The 20300-nt window shown below is 35.4% G+C and overlaps 1 protein-coding gene across 4 annotated transcripts in view; it reads left to right on the top strand.

Annotated features, from left to right (window-relative positions):
- LOC129725116 (transcription factor CP2-like protein 1) overlaps positions 1-20300 on the top strand; it is a 35221-nt gene that overhangs the window by 12935 nt on the left and 1986 nt on the right. Inside the window, exons 1-7 of one of the 4 annotated variants that reach the window (XM_055680575.1) lie at positions 8512-9079; positions 9143-9212; positions 9276-9685; positions 19289-19349; positions 19418-19664; positions 19729-20016; positions 20076-20248. In XM_055680575.1, coding sequence (XP_055536550.1) covers positions 8977-9079; positions 9143-9212; positions 9276-9685; positions 19289-19349; positions 19418-19664; positions 19729-20016; positions 20076-20248 — 1352 coding nt within the window. In that variant the 5' untranslated portion in view covers positions 8512-8976. Of the gene's footprint in view, positions 1-8511; positions 9080-9142; positions 9213-9275; positions 9686-19288; positions 19350-19417; positions 19665-19728; positions 20017-20075; positions 20249-20300 lie in introns of those variants that run through there. The other 3 variants (XM_055680572.1, XM_055680571.1, XM_055680574.1) reach the window with 3 other exon arrangements.

Genomic DNA, 20300 nt, shown 5'->3' with positions numbered 1-20300 from the left:
CTAGCAACTTATTCTTTTCGTCTAGAGTGGTTGGTTTAGCTACTCCCAAACTGGAGAGAAATGCCTACATACCCGAAATAATTTCTTGATATCCAAAATTCAAACATGTCATTTTTCGTTTTTCATACAAAAATGTCAATCTACCGGTTGTCGATCCTTCTCGTATATGGACAAATGATTCGTTCCCATCATCAATTACTTTGTCGAAATTAGTTTTTTTTGCATATACACAGTCACGCAAGTCATGTGATGTTTTTGCATTCACGCACCAATTATTTTGCCTTGCAGACCCTGTTATTTTACTAGCAACAAAAACAACGACAACAACGAAAAAGCGGGGTTTTTCTGCCGATGAGAAGGAGCTGGTCAAACTTGTTTTACATCAACGATATTTGTTGCTCGATGATGATACACAGATGTTTTTCATACCACAGCTGTATGAAAGAGACAGTGCTTAAAACTGTTTGGATGTTCTTTCACATTAATCAAAGCTCAATGCGTGAGTACAAATGTAGAATGAAAACATTATTCCAAACGAAAAGCTTTGAAACATAAGAGAACAAAGGTTAATGACTGCTTTACCGATTTGACCTTGAACTTGTAGACGAAGTGTCCTTATGTAAATGATGACTTTTAGGTTGGATGGTTTGGAGCAATCAAGCAAATCTCATTTTCATAATATAGTGTACATTAGGTGTCATTAAAACCTCTGGATTCTCGGAATCTGAATCAGCCGTCGGAGTACCGCCCAAATGCCAAACGCTAATACCCCGACATCGAAAGCGCGCTTTCGCTAGTTATCCTTTTTCGTGGGTTTCCTTTCAATCCAATGGTCCGTTAGTCAGAAAGGACTTTATCGATCTAATGAAAATATATGCTTATATACTATGTGCTTCTATACTATGAACCGACTGACAAAACGCACAAAACCCATGGGGACTCGTCCTAGGTTTAATAAGTATTGAAAAAAAAATGTATATCGCTGTGTATAGTTGCGAATGTATGTAAGATAAAACAGCGTAGGACCGGCGACAGAGCTGCGAGTATATGCAGACAACAATACTGTTTATTGAACGTAACTATCTAATTTCGGGAAATTCCACAGCTGACATCAAGATAAATGGTTTTACTGCGTAGCCATAGTTCAATGACTTGAATGAGCATTTAATTAATGTAGGAGGTTTTCTATGTATACCAATTCTATTTCTCCTTCTAATCAACAGCATGATATGGCAGTGTGTGTTGCCCATACGTCAGTACAGTGTGATAGATATCAATAGAAGTGGATGGGTATCAAACCTATCTTATTGAGAAAATCGTCGATGTATTTCTATGTTGCAAATGCATACGACGGTCCTCAGAATTTTATAAATCGTGCTCAAAATGTCGAAAAAAAGAAATACGAAAAAGGATATCGACTATAAGAGAGGATGAAAAAATACTAAAACATGTTTTTTGTTATTGTTGTTTTGTTTATTTTTAAGATAGTTTTTACTTTCAAACATACGGATTTAAGCCCATCATTGTTAAGGTACTTTAACTTTTTGGTGTTGCTGGGTTTCCGGAATAAAATATAATTCCGATTTTTTTCACAACTACAGGGTGCGACAGCAAAAATGCGAAAATTTATGGCATTTCTTTTAATCCCACTTCCAACTACTTTAAGCAAATATCTTCATTAGGTTCTTTCAAACAAAGGTACTTGATGTGATCTTCATTATTATGGATTACATCCTCAGAAGATTCAGCAACATATCTACTTTGAAATCAGTACCAATAGTGCCCCGAAAAAATTTTCTCGTTCCTGGAAATCCGGTTTTTTGGAGATATGTTCCGAAACTGAGGTTTTCTTTGAATATTCAATAATGTTATTGGTATAAATATAACTGATACCTCATGTGAGTACTTCCGAAACCGGGATGATGTTCAGAGACCTGCAAACGACCATATTATATTTTCAATATCAAAATGGCGACTACCGGTTTCTGGAAATGAAATAAAATTGGCAGAATACCATCGAATATAGGTATTTCAGGAATCGGAATAAAGCCCAGATGCAAGAAATCAATTTCAGACGCCGTTTTAAAATTCAAGATGGCCACTTACAGTTTTTGAAAAACAGCTCAAATTGACCAAATAACACGTCATATGAGTAGTTTCGGAATCAAAATAATGCCAGAGACCAGTAAACGACCCCAGAGGCCATTTTGAATTGAAAATGGCAACTTTCGGTATCTAGAAATGAACCAAAAATGACCAAATACCACCCCTTTTGAATTTCGAGATGGTGACTTCCGATTTCTGTGAAACAGCCAAAATAAAAATAAACCACCTTATATGAGTACTCTAGCGATCGGTATGATGTCCAGAGACCTGAAAACGACCTTAGCAGCCATTTTGAATATCAAAATGGCGACTTCCGGTTTCTAACAAAAAACATGGCAGAACACCACTCAAGACGATATTTCCGGAATCGGGATGATTTCTAGAGATTTATTTTTTCCTTCTTCAACAAAAAAGCAATCCCTCAAAAAAGTCACATGTAACTCCTTTATCCATTCTAGCATTGGAAGATGCTTGGAGTCTTCTGTGATGATTCTTCGCATCCATTTAACAAAAATGTTGGCTTCCTTGACAAGTTTCCTGATAAATGTACCGGGCTGAGAGGAATCTTTGCGTGGACTAATTTGATCACGTTTAGCGTACGTGCAAACCGCGGACCTCCACGGGTTCCGTTGCTTAGAACCTTACTGTAGCGACTTATGAATGTAAAAAATTGTGGCCAAATGACATCCTACCGCCCTGAAACCTTTGACGTCTCCTGAGCGAGCAGTAAACTTGTAATACTTTATTTGGCCCATCTTTTCACAAATTTGCAATGAAATAATTTCGATGTTATGATACACTACTTGAAAGAAAACGTAACCAAAAATACTGTTAACAAAAATAGGTCATGAGTTACACAAATCAACCAAATAATGCAGAATCATTTCAAATCGCCTGTAAATGTAAAATCGACCATTTTTTATTTGAATGAAACTTTGCACACGTATTTGGCTTAGCATACTGAGCATTTTTCACAGGTGCAGAGATTTTTTACACCCATGAGTTACATTCTAAAAGGGCGTATGCCTTTTGGCATAGGTTTTATTCGAAGCATTGTAGCCCAGAAACCGTTGGTTGTATAGAAAAACTGTCTGAGAATGAGTTGTAGGGAATTAAAAATGCACCATAAAAAAATATACACTGTACAAAAACCAAAAAAAATTAAGAATAAACATTAAATTTCAATTTAAAAAAAAAGAGTCGAATTTTTTTCTTATTTTTTTTTTAAGAAACTTGACGTTAATACGCTACTTTTAAAAAAAAAATCCAGGATGGAAAAATGAAAAATAATTTTTGTATGGTAGATTAATTTTTTAATGAAAATTCTAATTTAAACATTTTTCAAAATATTTGTATTCTGATGATTTTAAAAGATGCAGAGAGTCATTTTAAATCAAAAAGCTCTTGGTAGTTAACATTCTAAAGGCATTGGTTTTCGAGTTATTTCTAATTTAAGCTCGAAAAATTATAATTAGTTGGGAAAATACACGTTTTTCTTAATTTGTCCATGGTTCTCCAGCAAAAACCTTACGTTCATTGGAATGCTTGATCAAAAATATACAATTCATTTTTTGACAACAAAACGATTGGGCGAACGGTTCTCAAGAAAAGAGTTAAATGTTTTAAGTGAAAAAATATATATAAGAATCAAATATTTATTTTCGAGTTTTATTATCTTAAGAACATATTTTTTTATGACATAGATACTTTACAGAACTAGTTTCACCTTATATTTCATATACATCATAAGTAAATGATTCGTCATCTTTTGAAAACAGCTTCGTTTGTATCTTATTTTCTGAAATCGAAACAAAAGAGTAATACTTTTGTGTGGCAGCTATTTTTATAGATTTTTTGAAAATATTTCTCCATTCTGTTACTTCTTGTTCATATTCTTCATATTATACCCAACTAAATGACATTTTTGATGAATTTTTATTACTTTTCTGATTAGACCAATCATACAATTCTTTTGCGCTTGTAATGGAATGTTCATGTTCTTTAGCTAAACTTGCATTTCCTGCCATTCGTTTTAATATGCCACCAATTGCATCGCATGGGCCTTTAACATGAGATGTCGCAAAAAAATGCCACTCTGCATCGACGTTATATTTTGTTTTGAACTTGCAAAGTCTTTTCTATTTTTGTATTGGGAGGCAGCTCCATCAGACATTAATATCGCTTTTTTCAACTCATTCATTTGGCAATGAACACCTGAACCGCAACAGTATCATGATGGAGCACTTCCGATATTATGATGAAGCTGGTATTCTTAAGTGTTCCAGATTCTGTATAGTAAACAACGAAGGGATGAATGGTGGCTTCACTATCATTCAAATAACTAAACGAATCACAAATTGATAAAGACGTATTAAAATGAGCTTGACTGTTCAATGTTTTTAATCTTGCAATAACGTTTTCGTTTAATTTGCGTAAGCTTGATGAGCACCGATGACCAGGAAAGGGTTTACAGCATTTGGGCTTGGTGTATTCCATTTTCACATTATTCATCTTCATAAAATGCAAACTGTTACAAACACATCTGGAGTAGTGCAATCGTATTTATATACGAAAACAGATATTATAAGTAACCCAGTAGTTATTGGTTGCGTACTTTAAAAACAGTTAGTATTAGTAAACAAGTAGGTAGTGTTGCACGACAAACATTTTTTTATAAAACATTCGGCAAGGGGGAACGTGTAGGTAGGCTAAGTTTTAGCGCTTGAGTTATTTATCCAATCGTTTTGTTGTCGAAGAATGAATTGTATATTTTTGATCAAGCATTCCAATTAACGTAAGGTTTTTACTGGAGAACCATGGACAAATTAAGAAAAACGTGTATTTTCCGAAATATAATTAATTTATCGAGCTTAAATTTAAAATAACTCGAAAACCAATGCGTTTAGAATGTTTACTACCAAGAGCTTTTTGATTCGAAATGACTCTCTGCATCTTTTAAAATCATCAGAATACAAATATTTTGAAAAATGTTTGAATTAGAATTTTTATGAAAAACTTAATCTACCATAAAAAAATTATTTTTCATTTCTCCATCCTGGACTTTTTTTCAAAAGTTGCGTATTAACGTCAAGTTTCTTTAAAAAAAAAATAAGAAAAAAATTCAACTCTTTTTTTTTTAAAGTAAAATTTAATGTTTATTTTTAATTTTTTTTGGTAAAAAATTTTTTTTTTTGTACAGTGTATATTTTTTTTATGGTGCATTTTTAATTCCCTACAAATCATTCTCAGACAGTTTTTCTATACAACCAACGGTTTCTGGGCTACAATGCTTCGAATAAAACCTATGCCAAAAGGCATACGCCCTTTTAGAATGTAACTCATGGGTGTAAAAAATCTCTGCACCTGTGAAAAATGCTCAGTTTGCTAAGCCAAATACGTGTGCAAAGTTTCATTCAAATCAAAAATGGTCGATATTCGACCATCGGTGAATTGGCGCGATCTTGCTCTTTATTCTTTTTCGCTTCTTTTTTCTGAGTAAACAACAATCTTTTAATAATTCCCTGATTGAACGGGACATCTATTTGTTTTCAAATAATAAAAATGCCTAAAAATCTATTCTATCCCATCCTGAAAAGATTATGTATAGAGTTATTTGCAGGAATTTTTAAAATCTTCGTGAAGTTTGTCCAAAATTTTCCACAACATCAGCTGGTGGAAGAAGTACCAAAGTAATATATTGACAATCAAATTGAATTTTACGATTTTGGTTGTATTCCAATGGTTTTGTAGAGTAGATTTCATAGTTGGTTGTAATACAAAACAAAAAATTACAGCTTTAAAATTCTTGTTGTAGCCTATATAATGATTGAACATGATAAACAACCTTCTGAGGAAGGTATGCATTCACTGTCGACATCTTTCTTTCTCTCGAACAGTGTAATTTTGAAATGCTCCCAATAGTTTATGAACCAATTTTACGTATAGACACACGTCATCTATCAGCGTCGGGTGTTTATTTTTGGCGAAAATTGTGTCGTATAGCTTTCAAGCCCTTGGTTTTACGCTTGGGAGTTCTTTTCGGTTGTTGTTATTTTTTTAAGTCTTGATCATTAATCTTATATCAGCATGATCGTCATAGGTTTTGGTGTTCCCAACTGTTTTACTACAATACAAACTGAGTAATCTTTTATTCAGCTAGAGCTTAATCGATATGTTGAGTAATTTAGGGTTTTTTGCTTTTCTTATTTTTTGTAGCAGCATTCAAATAAAAAGCCTCCCACACCAACATTTTTCTTTTTCTAGTCAATTTTTATAATATCTCTAGGACCAACGGTGTCGTTAAGCCGTTTAAATGTTGTTTGAGTCAGTTGTCTGATTAAGCGCAAGAACAAAAACAACTTCTAGGAATTGATAGTAAGCCACTTTTTGCCACACGTTCGTTTGCGTTGTCTCGCAAGAATGTCATTTCGCCAACTGTGCATTTAGCAACTTTGAATAGCATATCTCACGAACTTCAATCAAAAGATGGAAGTTTATCACGGAATGACCGCCAAATTTTTAAATTGAATTTTGCAAAAATTTCAAATTTTTGGCAGCCCGGCCTGGATCAGAGAACTGCTTGTGCATACAACGTTTTCAAGCGATTTTTTTCCGTCGTGAAGTCGTGATAAACACGTGAAACGTTTCATTTTTACGCGCTAACTTTGTCGTTTGAATGTAAATAACAAGATGCAATTCTAATGAACTTTGAATGAATCAGCTCGAAGCGTGTCATTACATTCTGAGAACATTCTGCGATTTGGGATTTCCACTGATTTATTTCACGTGAAACAATATCATCAAAATTTTTAGCGTGAAAAAGTTTAAAAAAATTCAAATTGCTGGTGAAATTCTCTACAAAAAATGCGTAGTTGTGCTTTTCAAGAAATAGGTACGTTTTGAATCTAGAGTGAATCTATGAGAATTTCAGATGCAGTTTTGAGAACAGTCGAAATATATGCAAAACTTAATTGGAATAGTTGAATATATTTTAACCCAGAATAACGAAGTTTATAAGGAATAATAACTAGAGGGTTTTAATCTTAAATTGGAACTAGTTTTTCCAATCAGTTTGAACTAGCTGTGTCGTTAGTTAGATTTGTTTTGCTAAACCAGGTCAGCATATGTTGAACGGCTGCTCAGTTTATGAACATTCAACTGTCATAGCTACCGGATCATGCTCGGTCACTGATTATGGTCAAGCGTACTCATTAGTTGTACTCTATAATTTTCTACGACATGCTTGACGAGGAGCTCAGTGTTGAATACAGAGATTAGTGTGCGAATTTTGGATAACGATGGTAATTATGAATTGAAATCTATGCAACGAAGTTATTTTATATAATATCCAATCAAGTGCTATATGTATGTACTATTAATACGTTTACTTTCCATGACACGTAACACATAGGGCGCGTTCTATGTCGCAACATTGAAGGTATAATTTCTGTACGGAATATAAATGACAACAATGTAATAGATTATAAACAGAAATACGGACGTGCAAGGAGTAACCATTTTTGTATGACAAACATCTGCTGGTTTTTTTATTGTGCTGTGTCAAGGCAACATATTAATACAATGCCCCGCGGTCGAAAGCCTATTATTTAGGTCCAAGTCATATTTCCGATGCAGGCTTTCGAACCAACATCACATATACCAATCGGCTCGGTTTTAAAAATGAACTACTCACGTGTAGGTGATATTTAGGTAACTTTCGCAGGTATCTAATGTCTCTTTGTATTATGATTTTAAAAATAGTTATAAAAATATCGCTGGATGAATTTCTGCGTCAGCGAAAGCACTGAAAATCTTGATTCAAAGAACATCCGCTTGGTGAATATCAGACGATACTGTTGATGTTCATGTTCATTATAATATCACGATCGACGATAGGTTCAAAACGCACCATACCGGTTATCAAAGTTGACATCCGAGTAAATCGCGAAATATTTCTTGCCGAATCCTTTAGAAAGTCCATAGAAAGCAAAAGTATTACCTCGTCGAAATAAAAATAGTTCAATACATTCGTCACTACATCGTCGTGCTATTAGCAGTGCAGCTCTTTATGAATACAATCGTCAGATTCACCTCAGTGAGATGTGCTAAAATCCTGCGCTTGTTGCTATCACTCATGAAGAAGCAACTTCTACACACACCCAGCAGTCGTTTCGAAAGCAACCTCCATGCTGGTGGTGGTGTGACAAAATGTTTTTGATTTATTTAATAATTACGACGTGTAAATTTTTCGAGATAACCGTTTCCACAAACAAAACTCAGTTGCTTGCAGCACTGGCTCTGGCTGCTGGCGGAATCCGTCTCGTCTGATATCAGTCAGCTTGTTGATTTGGTTTCGAGAATCTACATTTGTGGTCTTGTTAGCTGGCTCGCCTGTTTACTTAATCATTTGCGACGAGTGAAGATGTTGAAGTGAGCGACTAGTGTATTCTGTTTAACCGATTTTGACTCATTTGGCTAGTGAAGCACAGCCAATCGACATTCGCAGCCAACCACTACGCTGCCGATTTCTAACGGTGACGTAGGACACGCGCTTTCCAGTCCACTTCAAAACCACGAGGAACATCAGTATACGCAGCGGGATCAAGTTCACTGGCTGTTATCGCGGCCCCTTACTGTAGCAGCGCTCCGATGAATAAAAAACTTGTTTGCTTGAATGGCATTCAACTAGTATAACAAATCCTGTTTGTCGGATTGTTTACGCCTCAGGCATTATTTAAAATCTGATCTGTTATGCGACGATCGGGGAATCTCAGCTCTACAGGTCGCCTGATAACAATATGCCCACGCGCTAGTTTGTCACGAATAGAAGTCAGTCCGTTTTGAATAAATTTAGCTAAACAGGTTTCGGAAATGAGTGATGGCTACGGCATTGAAGAAACCATGGAGAAAGACTTTTTGCGTAAAAAGCTGAAATGTTTTAACGCAAACACAAGCAATACTGTAAATGATCTAAGTGATTGCAGCTAAATATAAAACTTGAACAGCCATAATCTAATCGGAATTTTCTTAATTTCAGGTGCAATTCGATGGCCAGAAGAATTAGATCTTGATTTGAGCAATGAATTGTCTAATAACGGATATATGAGGTGGGTACAACATAGCAGCATATATTTTACATCAGTTAGTAATAGTTTGATTTATTTTTTCAGCGATTCGTTATTAAACTTCCCTGTTTTCAAGCAAGAATTACCATCACCTCCCCAGAAAATTGTTCACGAAGTAATCAAAAGCACAAAAAACTCAGACACGACTAGCTCGATTAATCAACAACAACAACAGCAACAGCAGCATCACCACCACCAACATCAGCAGTTACAGAACCAAGATCAACATCATCATTCACAGCAGCAACAACAACAACAACAACAGCAACATCACAGTCAAGCTAGCGCACAGCAAAATTTAGGTAACACTGGTAGTACCAATGGAACCCAACAGCAATCCTCTGTCGGTAATGAGCAAACGCTCGTGGGGGGAGTTGCCACTGGGGCACATGTTACCATGAGCACTATCGGTGGATTGCAAAACTTTATGCACAGTAACCGTTTTGATAGCGCAGGTTAGTGAATTCATCGTAAGGGGATTTACAGTGGGTATCATCATTGGAACAAAAAATGAAACATGCGGACAAAAAACGAACTTGAATGCGCGAACCTGTCTCGTTCGGGCAAGACGCTTTGGTCTCTTGCGGTTGTTGTTGTGAGCATTCTTATATGTAGGGGTAAATTTGAACAAAATTCACGGATAACATTTTACCATTCAACACATCAGCTCACTTTTGGAGGCCTTGTACACGCTTTATTTATTGGGAGCCAAATCGTTCGATTTCCTATTCCAATGCTTAGATCAACGAACATCTCAGGGTGCTTCAAGTATAGATTTAAAGATTTCAGTGTATAGAAACGGGAGGCATAACAATAACTTCATTGGAGGTTTGAAGGTGTATTGAAAATACCAAAATAGGTTAATAGGTAGCATCTTTAGCTGGTTCGGTACAAAATTACGGTACAAATTTAAACTGGTTCGGTACTAAATTATCACTAAAATGGGTTCCCCAGTTATGATCCCGAATAAAATTGGAGAGTTTTCTGACAAACTGTATTTATATGCATGACTGTTTGGATGGATTATTCAGCAAAATTTCAACCTGTAATTTATTGGAAGCTCCTTGCTAACCCGTCACTCCAGAGTACGTTCCATGTTGAATTATCACAGACACACGATGGTGTACGATTGGCATCTTTGTTGGGCAATTCCAGTTTCGAGGTTAAATTATTATTATGAAATTATGTATTATGACATCAGAAATCCATTTTCTGTTTTATTATAATATAAGTTATCGCATACATGAGAAAAGGTTGTTCTTTACTTTTGTAATCTAGAGTACACTTTTTTGTTTAATAAATTTTTCGTTCTCGTGGAAAACTTAAGTTTGATTATTTTGTCATGGGTGGCCGTCCTGCTATTGGTTCACCTATGATACAATTCCCTTTCCATTCGTAGGGTTTTAGAAGAAAACATGATCAATGGAGTTTTAGAAGCATTGGAAAAAATTTCTTGCTTATGCAAGTAGCGGGTGATAGCTAAAATTTTCGTTTTTTTGCTATGCTATTAAAAAAAGAAAAACTGCTTTATAAGCTTTTACATGATGCCGAAAAAAGAGCGATGTACGGCCTTTCCGTCGACTTTTCGAATGCATCTCTTGATGCTAGCAGATTGTTGCTTTTTAGTTATTTTTGTACTTCAAGGAACTCAAAATCCCAAAAAAATCTTCGATTGGACGACACTAAGATAAATTTGGGTTGGGTTGCGTATTTTAAGTACAAATGGGGTCGAGTGGTTGTTGAGAAACGTTTGTATTTTTTGGCGTAATGTGATAATGCTTTATCTGGCCAAAACACATGCCTTCTATCGGCATGACGTTTTCAAAGAAATAGAATCATAATTTTCTCGTAATATTATAGTACACATCTTAATTGAACCCAAACCACTAGACGTGAACCATGATTTAGACGAGAAAAACGAAGTCCTTTTTTGTTCATTACTTTGGCCGGTCTTCCACTACCTACCTGGTGAATTATTCCTAAGGTTTTCGCTTTTAAAATGGTTTACCGCGATCTTTTTGTCAAGATTTTTATGCAGTTTTGTTAGAACAACGCGCTTGCGCAATGCTTCTTGTTCCGACGCCATTTAGAACAGAAATAAAAATTTATAAGCAAAACGAAATACTCTAGCATAAAGAGGAGAAAGAGTTCACCTTAATGGTTTGCTACCTCAATATTTGTGTGATATAATTGAAAAAGGACGTGATTTTCATAGATATAACACTAGAAGCGCGGATGCCATGAAACACCTTTTTTTCTAGTACTTCATAGAATGCATTATTTTATAAAGGTATATTTTTTTCAATTCGATGCCAAGATATGTTAAACGTGCACCGACACTTACGGAGTTCAAGAGACAATGTATTTCACACGTGAAAATTTTTGCTGTTCAGAACGAAAATTAGAAGTTTTATGAGAATGACGCGAGATTATCTTACGAAGTTTAAACAACGGATTTATTTTGGATGAACTATTAATTTTTGGAACCTATTTACTTATTGATTGTTTTAAAGTGACGAAGGTTTTACGAACGGATCTGATTTTGTTGTAAAACTTTATTCATATTTTATATTAGATCTTTTTTAACATGTACTAATAAGAACTACCATGGTCGTCACGGTAGTGATGATGTTGTTGTTGTGGCTTTGAGCAAAATAATAGAATGTGACTAAGTTTGAGCCTCGCGCGCGGGTTTCCGATAGAATTGGATTCTTTTACAATTGAAATTAAAATTGTTTTTTGAATGCACAGAGAAAAATCATAAAGTAGTTGTTGTTAGTCTGACTGAAGGTCATGAAAATTCTGTGCTAGTTTTGTGCAGCTCTATAGCTCTTAATATTTTTACCTGTGTGAATCAAGTAAATAGTTTTTGAAAAAGTTCATATCTGGAGGTAAAATCATTTCGTTTTTTTTTCGTATAACTGATTTCATGACTCATTTTTCTTATAACCGATCATGATCGGACCAATTTAGACTATTTTCATGGTACATCACTTTTCTGACACATTTTCACCATATTACATTTAACGGGGGGCCCTACTCTGAAAGATGGAAAAATTATACATTTTCGTATTCTATTTTCGGATATTTAGAGTAAAGTGATGTGTTCGGGTATTTTGGCTATTGATTAAGGTATATTTGGAGATATATTTTGCATGTTCTGGATACAAATGAAGTGAGTATTACGCTATTTGCAGCGTTTCCCGCGGAACTATGTTTTTCAACTGGTGGTACGTTTTTCTCAGCATCTTCAATAGATTTGGCTTTGGATTTGGCTGAAATTATTATCTAACTTGTTACGTTTTTTCCAAAAAATTTTTCATGAAAAATCATTACTTAAAAATTCACAAAACATTGAAAAATTTAGATATCGAAAAACAACTATGTAACAAGTTAGGTAATTCATTTTTACAAGCTGTTAAAAAATTTCAGCCAGATCGGTTCAGTAGATGCTGAGAAAAATTTACCACCAGTTAAAAAAACATGGTTTCGTAGAAAACGCTGTCAACAGCGTAATATTTAATTAAATAGAGTCCACGACACGCAAAATACATCTTCAAATATACCTGAATCAATGGCCAAAATATCCGAACACTTCACATTTTTCTAAACATCAAAAAAAAATATCACAAAAATTTATTATTTTTCAACTTTCCACAGTAGGGTTTCCCCTTAGTCACAAATAAAATACATTTATCGGAAATAATTCCGATGTGAATTCATATAAATATATTATTTTCTCTGATCATCAAATTTGTACCATGAACGGACGCAAAAATGTATCATAAACGAATCAGCAGTGTACTTCTGAGACTTCAAGCGATTTTCTGTTTCGCGTGCTGGGCTTTACTTGCATGGTGTTTGGTTTGGGCTTGAAAAATTAGATATTTGTGAATATTTTTTCGTGATTCTGAAAATATTTTCGAACACTTTTCATATTATTTCGAAAACGTTATAAATTATTGCCGTTTCGTTTTGCCGATAGCTCACTCCACAAGTAAAATTTTGAGAAACGATGTAGGGGAACTGCTCCATTATTCATCTCAGCCCATATATTCATCTCATGAAACATGAAAACACAATTGAAAACAGGGAAAACACATATTTTCTTCTTAAACCAATCTGCTAATCCATAGAATGGATTCTTCTTAGTTCACTTTAGATTCCTGATAAAGTATAATCCTCAAAAACTCACTTAAAAGCACTAAATTCGATATTATAGTCGGGCATATGCACTCGAAAACTCATTTAATTCAATCACCTACCTCAGAAAACAAAATCCGAGCATTGTTCTTTACGGCTACAACGGGACTCGGTCAGCAACCAACCAAAGTTTTTTTCATCACTAGTGGACCACTTTTTATTTTATTCACTAAACAAAATCACTCACTACACTAAGTATACTTTATTCTTTGAAATGTTCACCTCAAACTTCCTAAAACAAGCTTGAATTAGCAGAAATATATGAGATGAATTTCAACAATTCCTAAATTTTAACTGTATGTATTTTCAATTGTTTTCATGGCGTTGAAGAAAATCAAAAGTTTCCAAATCAGTTTCTGTTAATACGAAAAAATCATACTGAAAATATGGAATTATTCCGACATAATTGACATAAATCTACAGCACTGTACTGGTTACCTAGGTTACCAATTTTGCACGTAAACAACTGCAGCGGATATCTAGGTAACCTACTTCGACGGGCTGCGGCTACGTTCTTTCATAATAATGTGATTCATTCATGATTGACAGTGTGATGAATATGGGGGCGTCGTGAGATGAATAATTGAGCAGCGATTCAAGTTTTGAGATGGATATGGAAGCGTTGTGAAGAATGGTTTGTTTTACAAAATTCAGGATAAATATAACTAAGTTTACTAAATATACAATGCTGAACGATTCCATAAGAGCACGTAAGCGTATTCTGTTCATTTGTTCAATGATTTCGTGGAAATTTGGTGTTTAATCCGTGCATTCTTCGTGAATATCGGCTTAATGAGATGAATAATGGAGCAGTTCCCCTATGACAAACTGCTAGTCCCTAAGTAGTACTACAAGTTTGCCGAATAGTGCGACGCTCACTCTTATGCCTGAAGTGTGAGAGCGTTATTCAGTGCGATATTCAGCCAATATTCATGAATAGCATAATAATTTCTACTGAAATTTTAAAACCTATATTTACATTTCAGTAATACTTTAGTCGAATTTTCAACGAAATAATTCAAACCCTATTTATAGATAAATCGTTCAGCTTCAACCTTTGTAGGGGTATGTGGCGGGATGGATGATCATCATCATGGAAAATTGAATGTTAGTTTCTATGTCTGGAAGAGTAGCTCAGTAGTATTATTATCTCGTATCAGTAATTCTGGGTTCATGAGTTGTTGGATGTCCGAAATCCATACTGTTCATCTGCAAAAATTGAATTCTCATCGATATCTGACATCTTCCTGTTAACATTAATAATTACTCGAAATCTCAGCTGGATTCTAATCCGACTTTAGAAAAACATGCAGTTTCGAAACAGTTATTGAAAATTTTTACTGAGACTTGCATTCTGCTTTTAGGAAGATGTTTGAATGAAATGTAAAAAATAGCAAGCGCTTTCATATTTTGAAATTTCTAATAATTGTTCTAATCTCATTTAATTAGCTTCAAATACTTCATCGAGCAAAAATTGCTGGGCAGAAATCACATTGCCGAATGACTTCATCACCAATGGAACTGACAAAATTTGGATTTCGAATTATGAACGCTCTCAAACTGCTGAGTAAGCGTTTGAGCTTCTTTTTTTACCTCTTTCTGTGAATATTCATAAATAGTTTTTAAAACTGGGTCACGAGAGCGTTGCTGTTGGTTGACGCCTGCGTACTTTTCTCAAGCGTCGGTAAGAAACTAAATTTTTTTGTCAATTCCACTGGTCGAAAAAATAAAAAAAGTGCATTCCAAAGACTCAAACCGGAAAAAAGGGATGATTGTAGCTATTCAACCATTCCTATGAATTTCGGCGCCTCTAGTCAATGCCAAAAACGCGTCAATTCACGTGAGAGCTCGCATAGTAATTGCACGCCAGGTTCGTCGCTCCAAGGTTATGTTTACGGGAAAACTCATTGTGGCTAGGGACACCAAAATTCACAGGAATGGTTGAATAGCTATAATATTTCTTTTTTTCCGGTTTGAGCTTTTGGAGTGCACCTGTGTTGACCAATAATTGAGCCGTTGAGAGCAAAAGTGGTACATGTGCCATTAGGTAAATTTTTCAGGAGATGCGGTAAACAAAAATAGTCAAATAGTAAATTATTTCCAACAATTTTTTTCAACACAACTGCCATAAATCATTGCTGGAAAGGTTTCAAAAGACGGTACATGAAAGCATAACGAGTTCTGGTTGAGAAACTTACACAAACTTCAATGGAGAAACATGTACCACTTTTGTTCTATGGGAAAAATAATGACAACCAGAAAACGTTGAGAGCAAAAGTGGTACATGTCCAGTGTGAGCATGAAGGATGCATTATAGCTGTCTAGTCTTAGGACATAGAACATTTGTATCTTCAGCAAAGTTGGTCGAGTGATTGAGTACTTTCAGATGAAGATCTGTTTGTTGCGGAATTCTGTCTCTTCGTGGCGCTAGTGTTTATGTATTTGGTAACAGCATATGAGTTTATACTGAAATTGGTAAAATGATTTCTGTTAGAAAAAAGTTACGGATACACTAGCACCACGTAGTGAGAAAATTCCAAAGCAGACAGATCTTTATCTGAAAGTAGTCAATCACTTGACCAACTTTGCTGAAGACATGATTGTTTTATATCCTAAGATCCTCGACTTACAATTCATCTAACATGCACAGATTGGACGTGTACCACTTTTGCTCTCAACTAAATGGTGATTATGTTCATTACCAAAAATTGTGTTGGCTATAACTTTGGTTTAGGTTATCAGATCGCGGTTTTATTTGGATATTCTGGTACATTATTGCGTTCTGCATCAATTTATGCAAAAAACCCAAAAAGTGTAAAAATGGCACATGTACCACTTTTTCTCTCAACGGCTCAACTATTAAATCATATTTCATTTGAGCTTTTGAAGCAGAATAGTTTCTGGCATTACAAATTGTGCATTTTAATGCTTTTAAAGCGGTATCAATACCTATTTCATTTCGCAGATCTATTCTAATTGTGACTTTCATATCTTTAGGGTCTATAGAAAGATGATCATATTTGGGGATAAAATGGAATAATATCCTGAGGAACAACATTAAGCAATATTTTTTCATTGGAATTACTTAGAAAATTATTCCAGAATCGGTGTTTAGCGTTAAAATCAGTGATTATGAAAAACATAAGTTTTTGCAAATCACCTTTGATATTTTTATGAACACATGAACATGTGCATTGGAATGGTGAATATGCTACGGACCTTTCGTCTAAATATGGGCAAGAGGACGTCCCGTCTGGACGAGGGAAATTTTTTCTAAGCCTAAAGGTCACACCTTCTATTCCCGTTCATTTTCGCATCCTCGCAAACTGCATACATTGCCCGCTTTACTAAAACTTAAGAGGACGATGTTTAACTTGGTGATGGAATATAATTGCAACTCCACCGCCAAAACCCTGTATCCTATCAAATCTTTGAATCACGTAATTGGTATCACATTTTAATTTAACATATGGTTTGAGAGCTAAATTTATAATACTTTTGGAAAGCTATTTAAAAATAATTGCAAGTTTACATAATCCCATATCTAATGGACTTACAATTTTGTAATATTTTTTATAAATGTTCTAATCGATTAATCTCTTCAAAATGCTACATAATTGAAATTCGTTTATTCTTACTCGCAAAAGTTGGATGGAGCGAAACCACACCAATGCTGTGCGAAATAAGCACAACTTCTAAGATTAAGTTTGAAACCTGGATAACGAATGTGTGTTGACCATAGGAGGCTCTTAAGCACTACACTAATGAAGTATCAACCGGTGTTGGTATCGTAATGAGTTGTACTCATATTATTAATGTTTTTTTCAAAAGGCTATTATCGTTGAAGCAGTGCCATTAGCAATCAGTACTGATTATTTAAGTACTGACTAAATCAATGAAAATATTACCTGATCGAGTTACTTATATTACTAAAGTCTCTTGAAAACATCATTGAACCAACAGCGAGAAGAAAGACAGTTAGATTTGTAACTGCACCAGCGTAATTGAATTATGTGGCAGCGATCAGCGCTAATGGCTGTTTTGGTTATAGACAGTAATTTAGGGATGGGCGAAAGGCTCACGAGTCGGTCACATAAAGCGACTCACGAAAATGAATCAAGGTTTTTGAGCACCCGCTGATCGTTCGCCCAAGACCAAAGTTTACCGAAATATTACAATATTTGCATTTTTTTGCCGTCCTTTTTTGAAAATTATTAAAAAATGTTCCTGTGCATTTTATGCCGAAACATATATTTTCTTTTCAAAAACAAAAAATGTATTGAAAAATACAATTTCATTTTTTTTTTCAATCCAATTGCTGTTTTCAAACAGTATACATTTTTTCGAACTAATTTCTATTTTAAACAACGACTTTTACCCGTTAACATTCAAATTCATTAAGGCAGACAGTGTCTTGAATGACAATGATAACGGAAAATAAGCGAACTGGATATATGATACAGATTTGGAAAAATATACCGCATCCAGACGGGACTTGAACCCGCAATCTCCCTGTCTCCAGCATGGTATAACTTGCACAGCAGCGTGTGTAGTGTAGTTAGGGATGAGCAATAGAATAACTCGGCAGTGGAATGGGTTACGCATATAGATTGTGGAAAAGTACCACCGTCCCAGTAGTTTCATTGATCAAAACACCATGCCGGAGACAGGGAGATTGCGGGTTCAAGTCTCATCTGGATGCGGTATATTTTTCCAAATCTGTATCATATTTCCAGTTCGCTGATTTTTCGCTTCCCCTGCTGCACACATTGTCTGCCTTAATGAACGCATTTTTTTGTTATTAAAAAGCAAAGCCTTGGTACTACATTCCGATTCGGAGCTTGGCCTTCTGTTTACTATACACAGACTTTGCAGCCAACCGTTAAGTGTACAGGACAATTGCGGGGCTAGCGCTACGATCCTACTGACACTAACAGTTTCTCCCGAGTCGAGACTCGAACCTACGACGACTGGTTTGTTAGGCCAGCATCGTATCTCGAGACCAGCTGTGGTTTTTATTTTTTAAAAAAAGGTTAAAATTTGCTAAATTTCAAGTTGGTTTCAAATAAAACAAACATATAGCTCGTAAAATGTTCAACTTTCCCACATACACTAAGGTCGCTTTTTACGCGGTTTTTTTACGCGAATTCCGGAATTTACGCGGTTTTTTTACGCGGATTCCGGAATTTACGCGTTTTTTTTACGCGGATTCCGGAATTTACGCGGTATTTTTTTTTGCTCGGATTTCGGTTTATCTTCATTCGGATTGCAGAATTAACGCAGGTTTTTTTTACGCGGCACGTATCCCCCGCGTAAAAAGCGACTTTGGTGTACATTCCGCCGTTTGTTCTTTGCGATACTTTTATATATCTCTTATGAGTAGGTTACACTAACTACGAGCAAAATCTGAAAAAGTTCAAGCGGAAAACACAATGAAAGGTGATTTCATTTCGTTTGAATTTTGTTGCTCTATCTATGCAGTCATAAATTGCTTTACCAAGCCATGATACAAGTTTTTAAAATTCTGAAACGAAGCAGCTTCATCCAAGCTGTTTAGGGAGAGATGAATGATTGTTTTCAGACTAGGTGTCACCATCAATTTTGTTGAAAAGGGGTTGCATAGTTTTTTGTAATTTCAGCATCTCTTTTGACTCTGCTGAAAAGGAGACGCATAGTTATTTTCTAATTAAGTTTCAATCAAAAGCCAATTAGGTCATGATTGCAAATCATAGTTGCATGCAATTTCAAATTAAAATTCAAACAATAATGGGGTCTGCATCGAGTAATAAATTGAAAAGTTACCAAACGCTGCTGAAAACAAAAACAGTATGATATATTTGATTTTTTTATTTTAGAAAATCTCAACAAGCAAGGCGACAGCATAGAGCGATCCGGAAAGACACGCGATGACAATAGGTAACTTTTAATTAAAACACAAGGTCAATATTATGTTTGAAACATATCGCTTTTCAATTCACTTCCAGATTCCAATACGTACTGGGAGCAGCAACATCTATTGCCACAAAGAATAACGAAGAATCTCTCACCTATCTAAACCAAGGTCAGAGCTACGAGATCAAGTTGAAAAAGCTGGGCGACCTTTCGCCCTTCCGTGGAAAAATACTGAAAAGTATTATAAAAATTTGTTTCCATGAGCGTCGTCTGCAGTACATGGAGCGCGAACAGATGCAGCTCTGGCAAACGTCTCGACCAGGAGAAAGGATTTTAGACGTCAGTTTTTGCTGCCATTCTCTGTTTGTCACCCTAACTTTGCTAATGTGTTTCGTTCCATCAGGTTGATATTCCACTTTCCTACGGATTGATTCAGGTGCAACCTAATATTAGCAATCTGTTAAATACAATGGAGATTTACTGGGATCCCATGAAGGAGGTTGGAGTTTACGTTAAAGTGAACTGTATTTCAACAGAGTTTACGCCCAAGAAACATGGTGGCGAAAAAGGAGTTCCGTTCCGGATTCAGGTTGAAACTTATTTGGATAGTGCATTAAACAACACTGGTACCGGCACTAATGGATTGGACAGTCCGGTCAGGCCTTTGCATGCGGCAGCATGTCAGATCAAGGTTAATTTTATTTTATTAGGTAGATTTTGTCTTATTTATAAATTATTTGCTTTTCACAGGTTTTCAAATTGAAGGGAGCCGATCGCAAGCACAAACAGGATCGAGAGAAGATCCTTAAACGACCGCCTGCAGAGCAGGACAAGTATCAGCGGAGCTGTGAATGTACATTTTTGACAGATATTACTACCGAATCCATGTTTACACCACTTGTTGGCAGCTACAGTCCTGAGCAGTGAGTTTGTTTTTATGATGTAGTTCTTTTGTATTGACTTTTTCAATAATGT

This window comes from Wyeomyia smithii, chromosome 2 (genome assembly GCF_029784165.1).
Source record: "Wyeomyia smithii strain HCP4-BCI-WySm-NY-G18 chromosome 2, ASM2978416v1, whole genome shotgun sequence".
Lineage (NCBI taxonomy): Eukaryota > Metazoa > Arthropoda > Insecta > Diptera > Culicidae > Wyeomyia > Wyeomyia smithii.
Note: the sequence above shows the minus strand (reverse complement) of the source record. Positions and strands in the feature narration are given on the sequence as shown.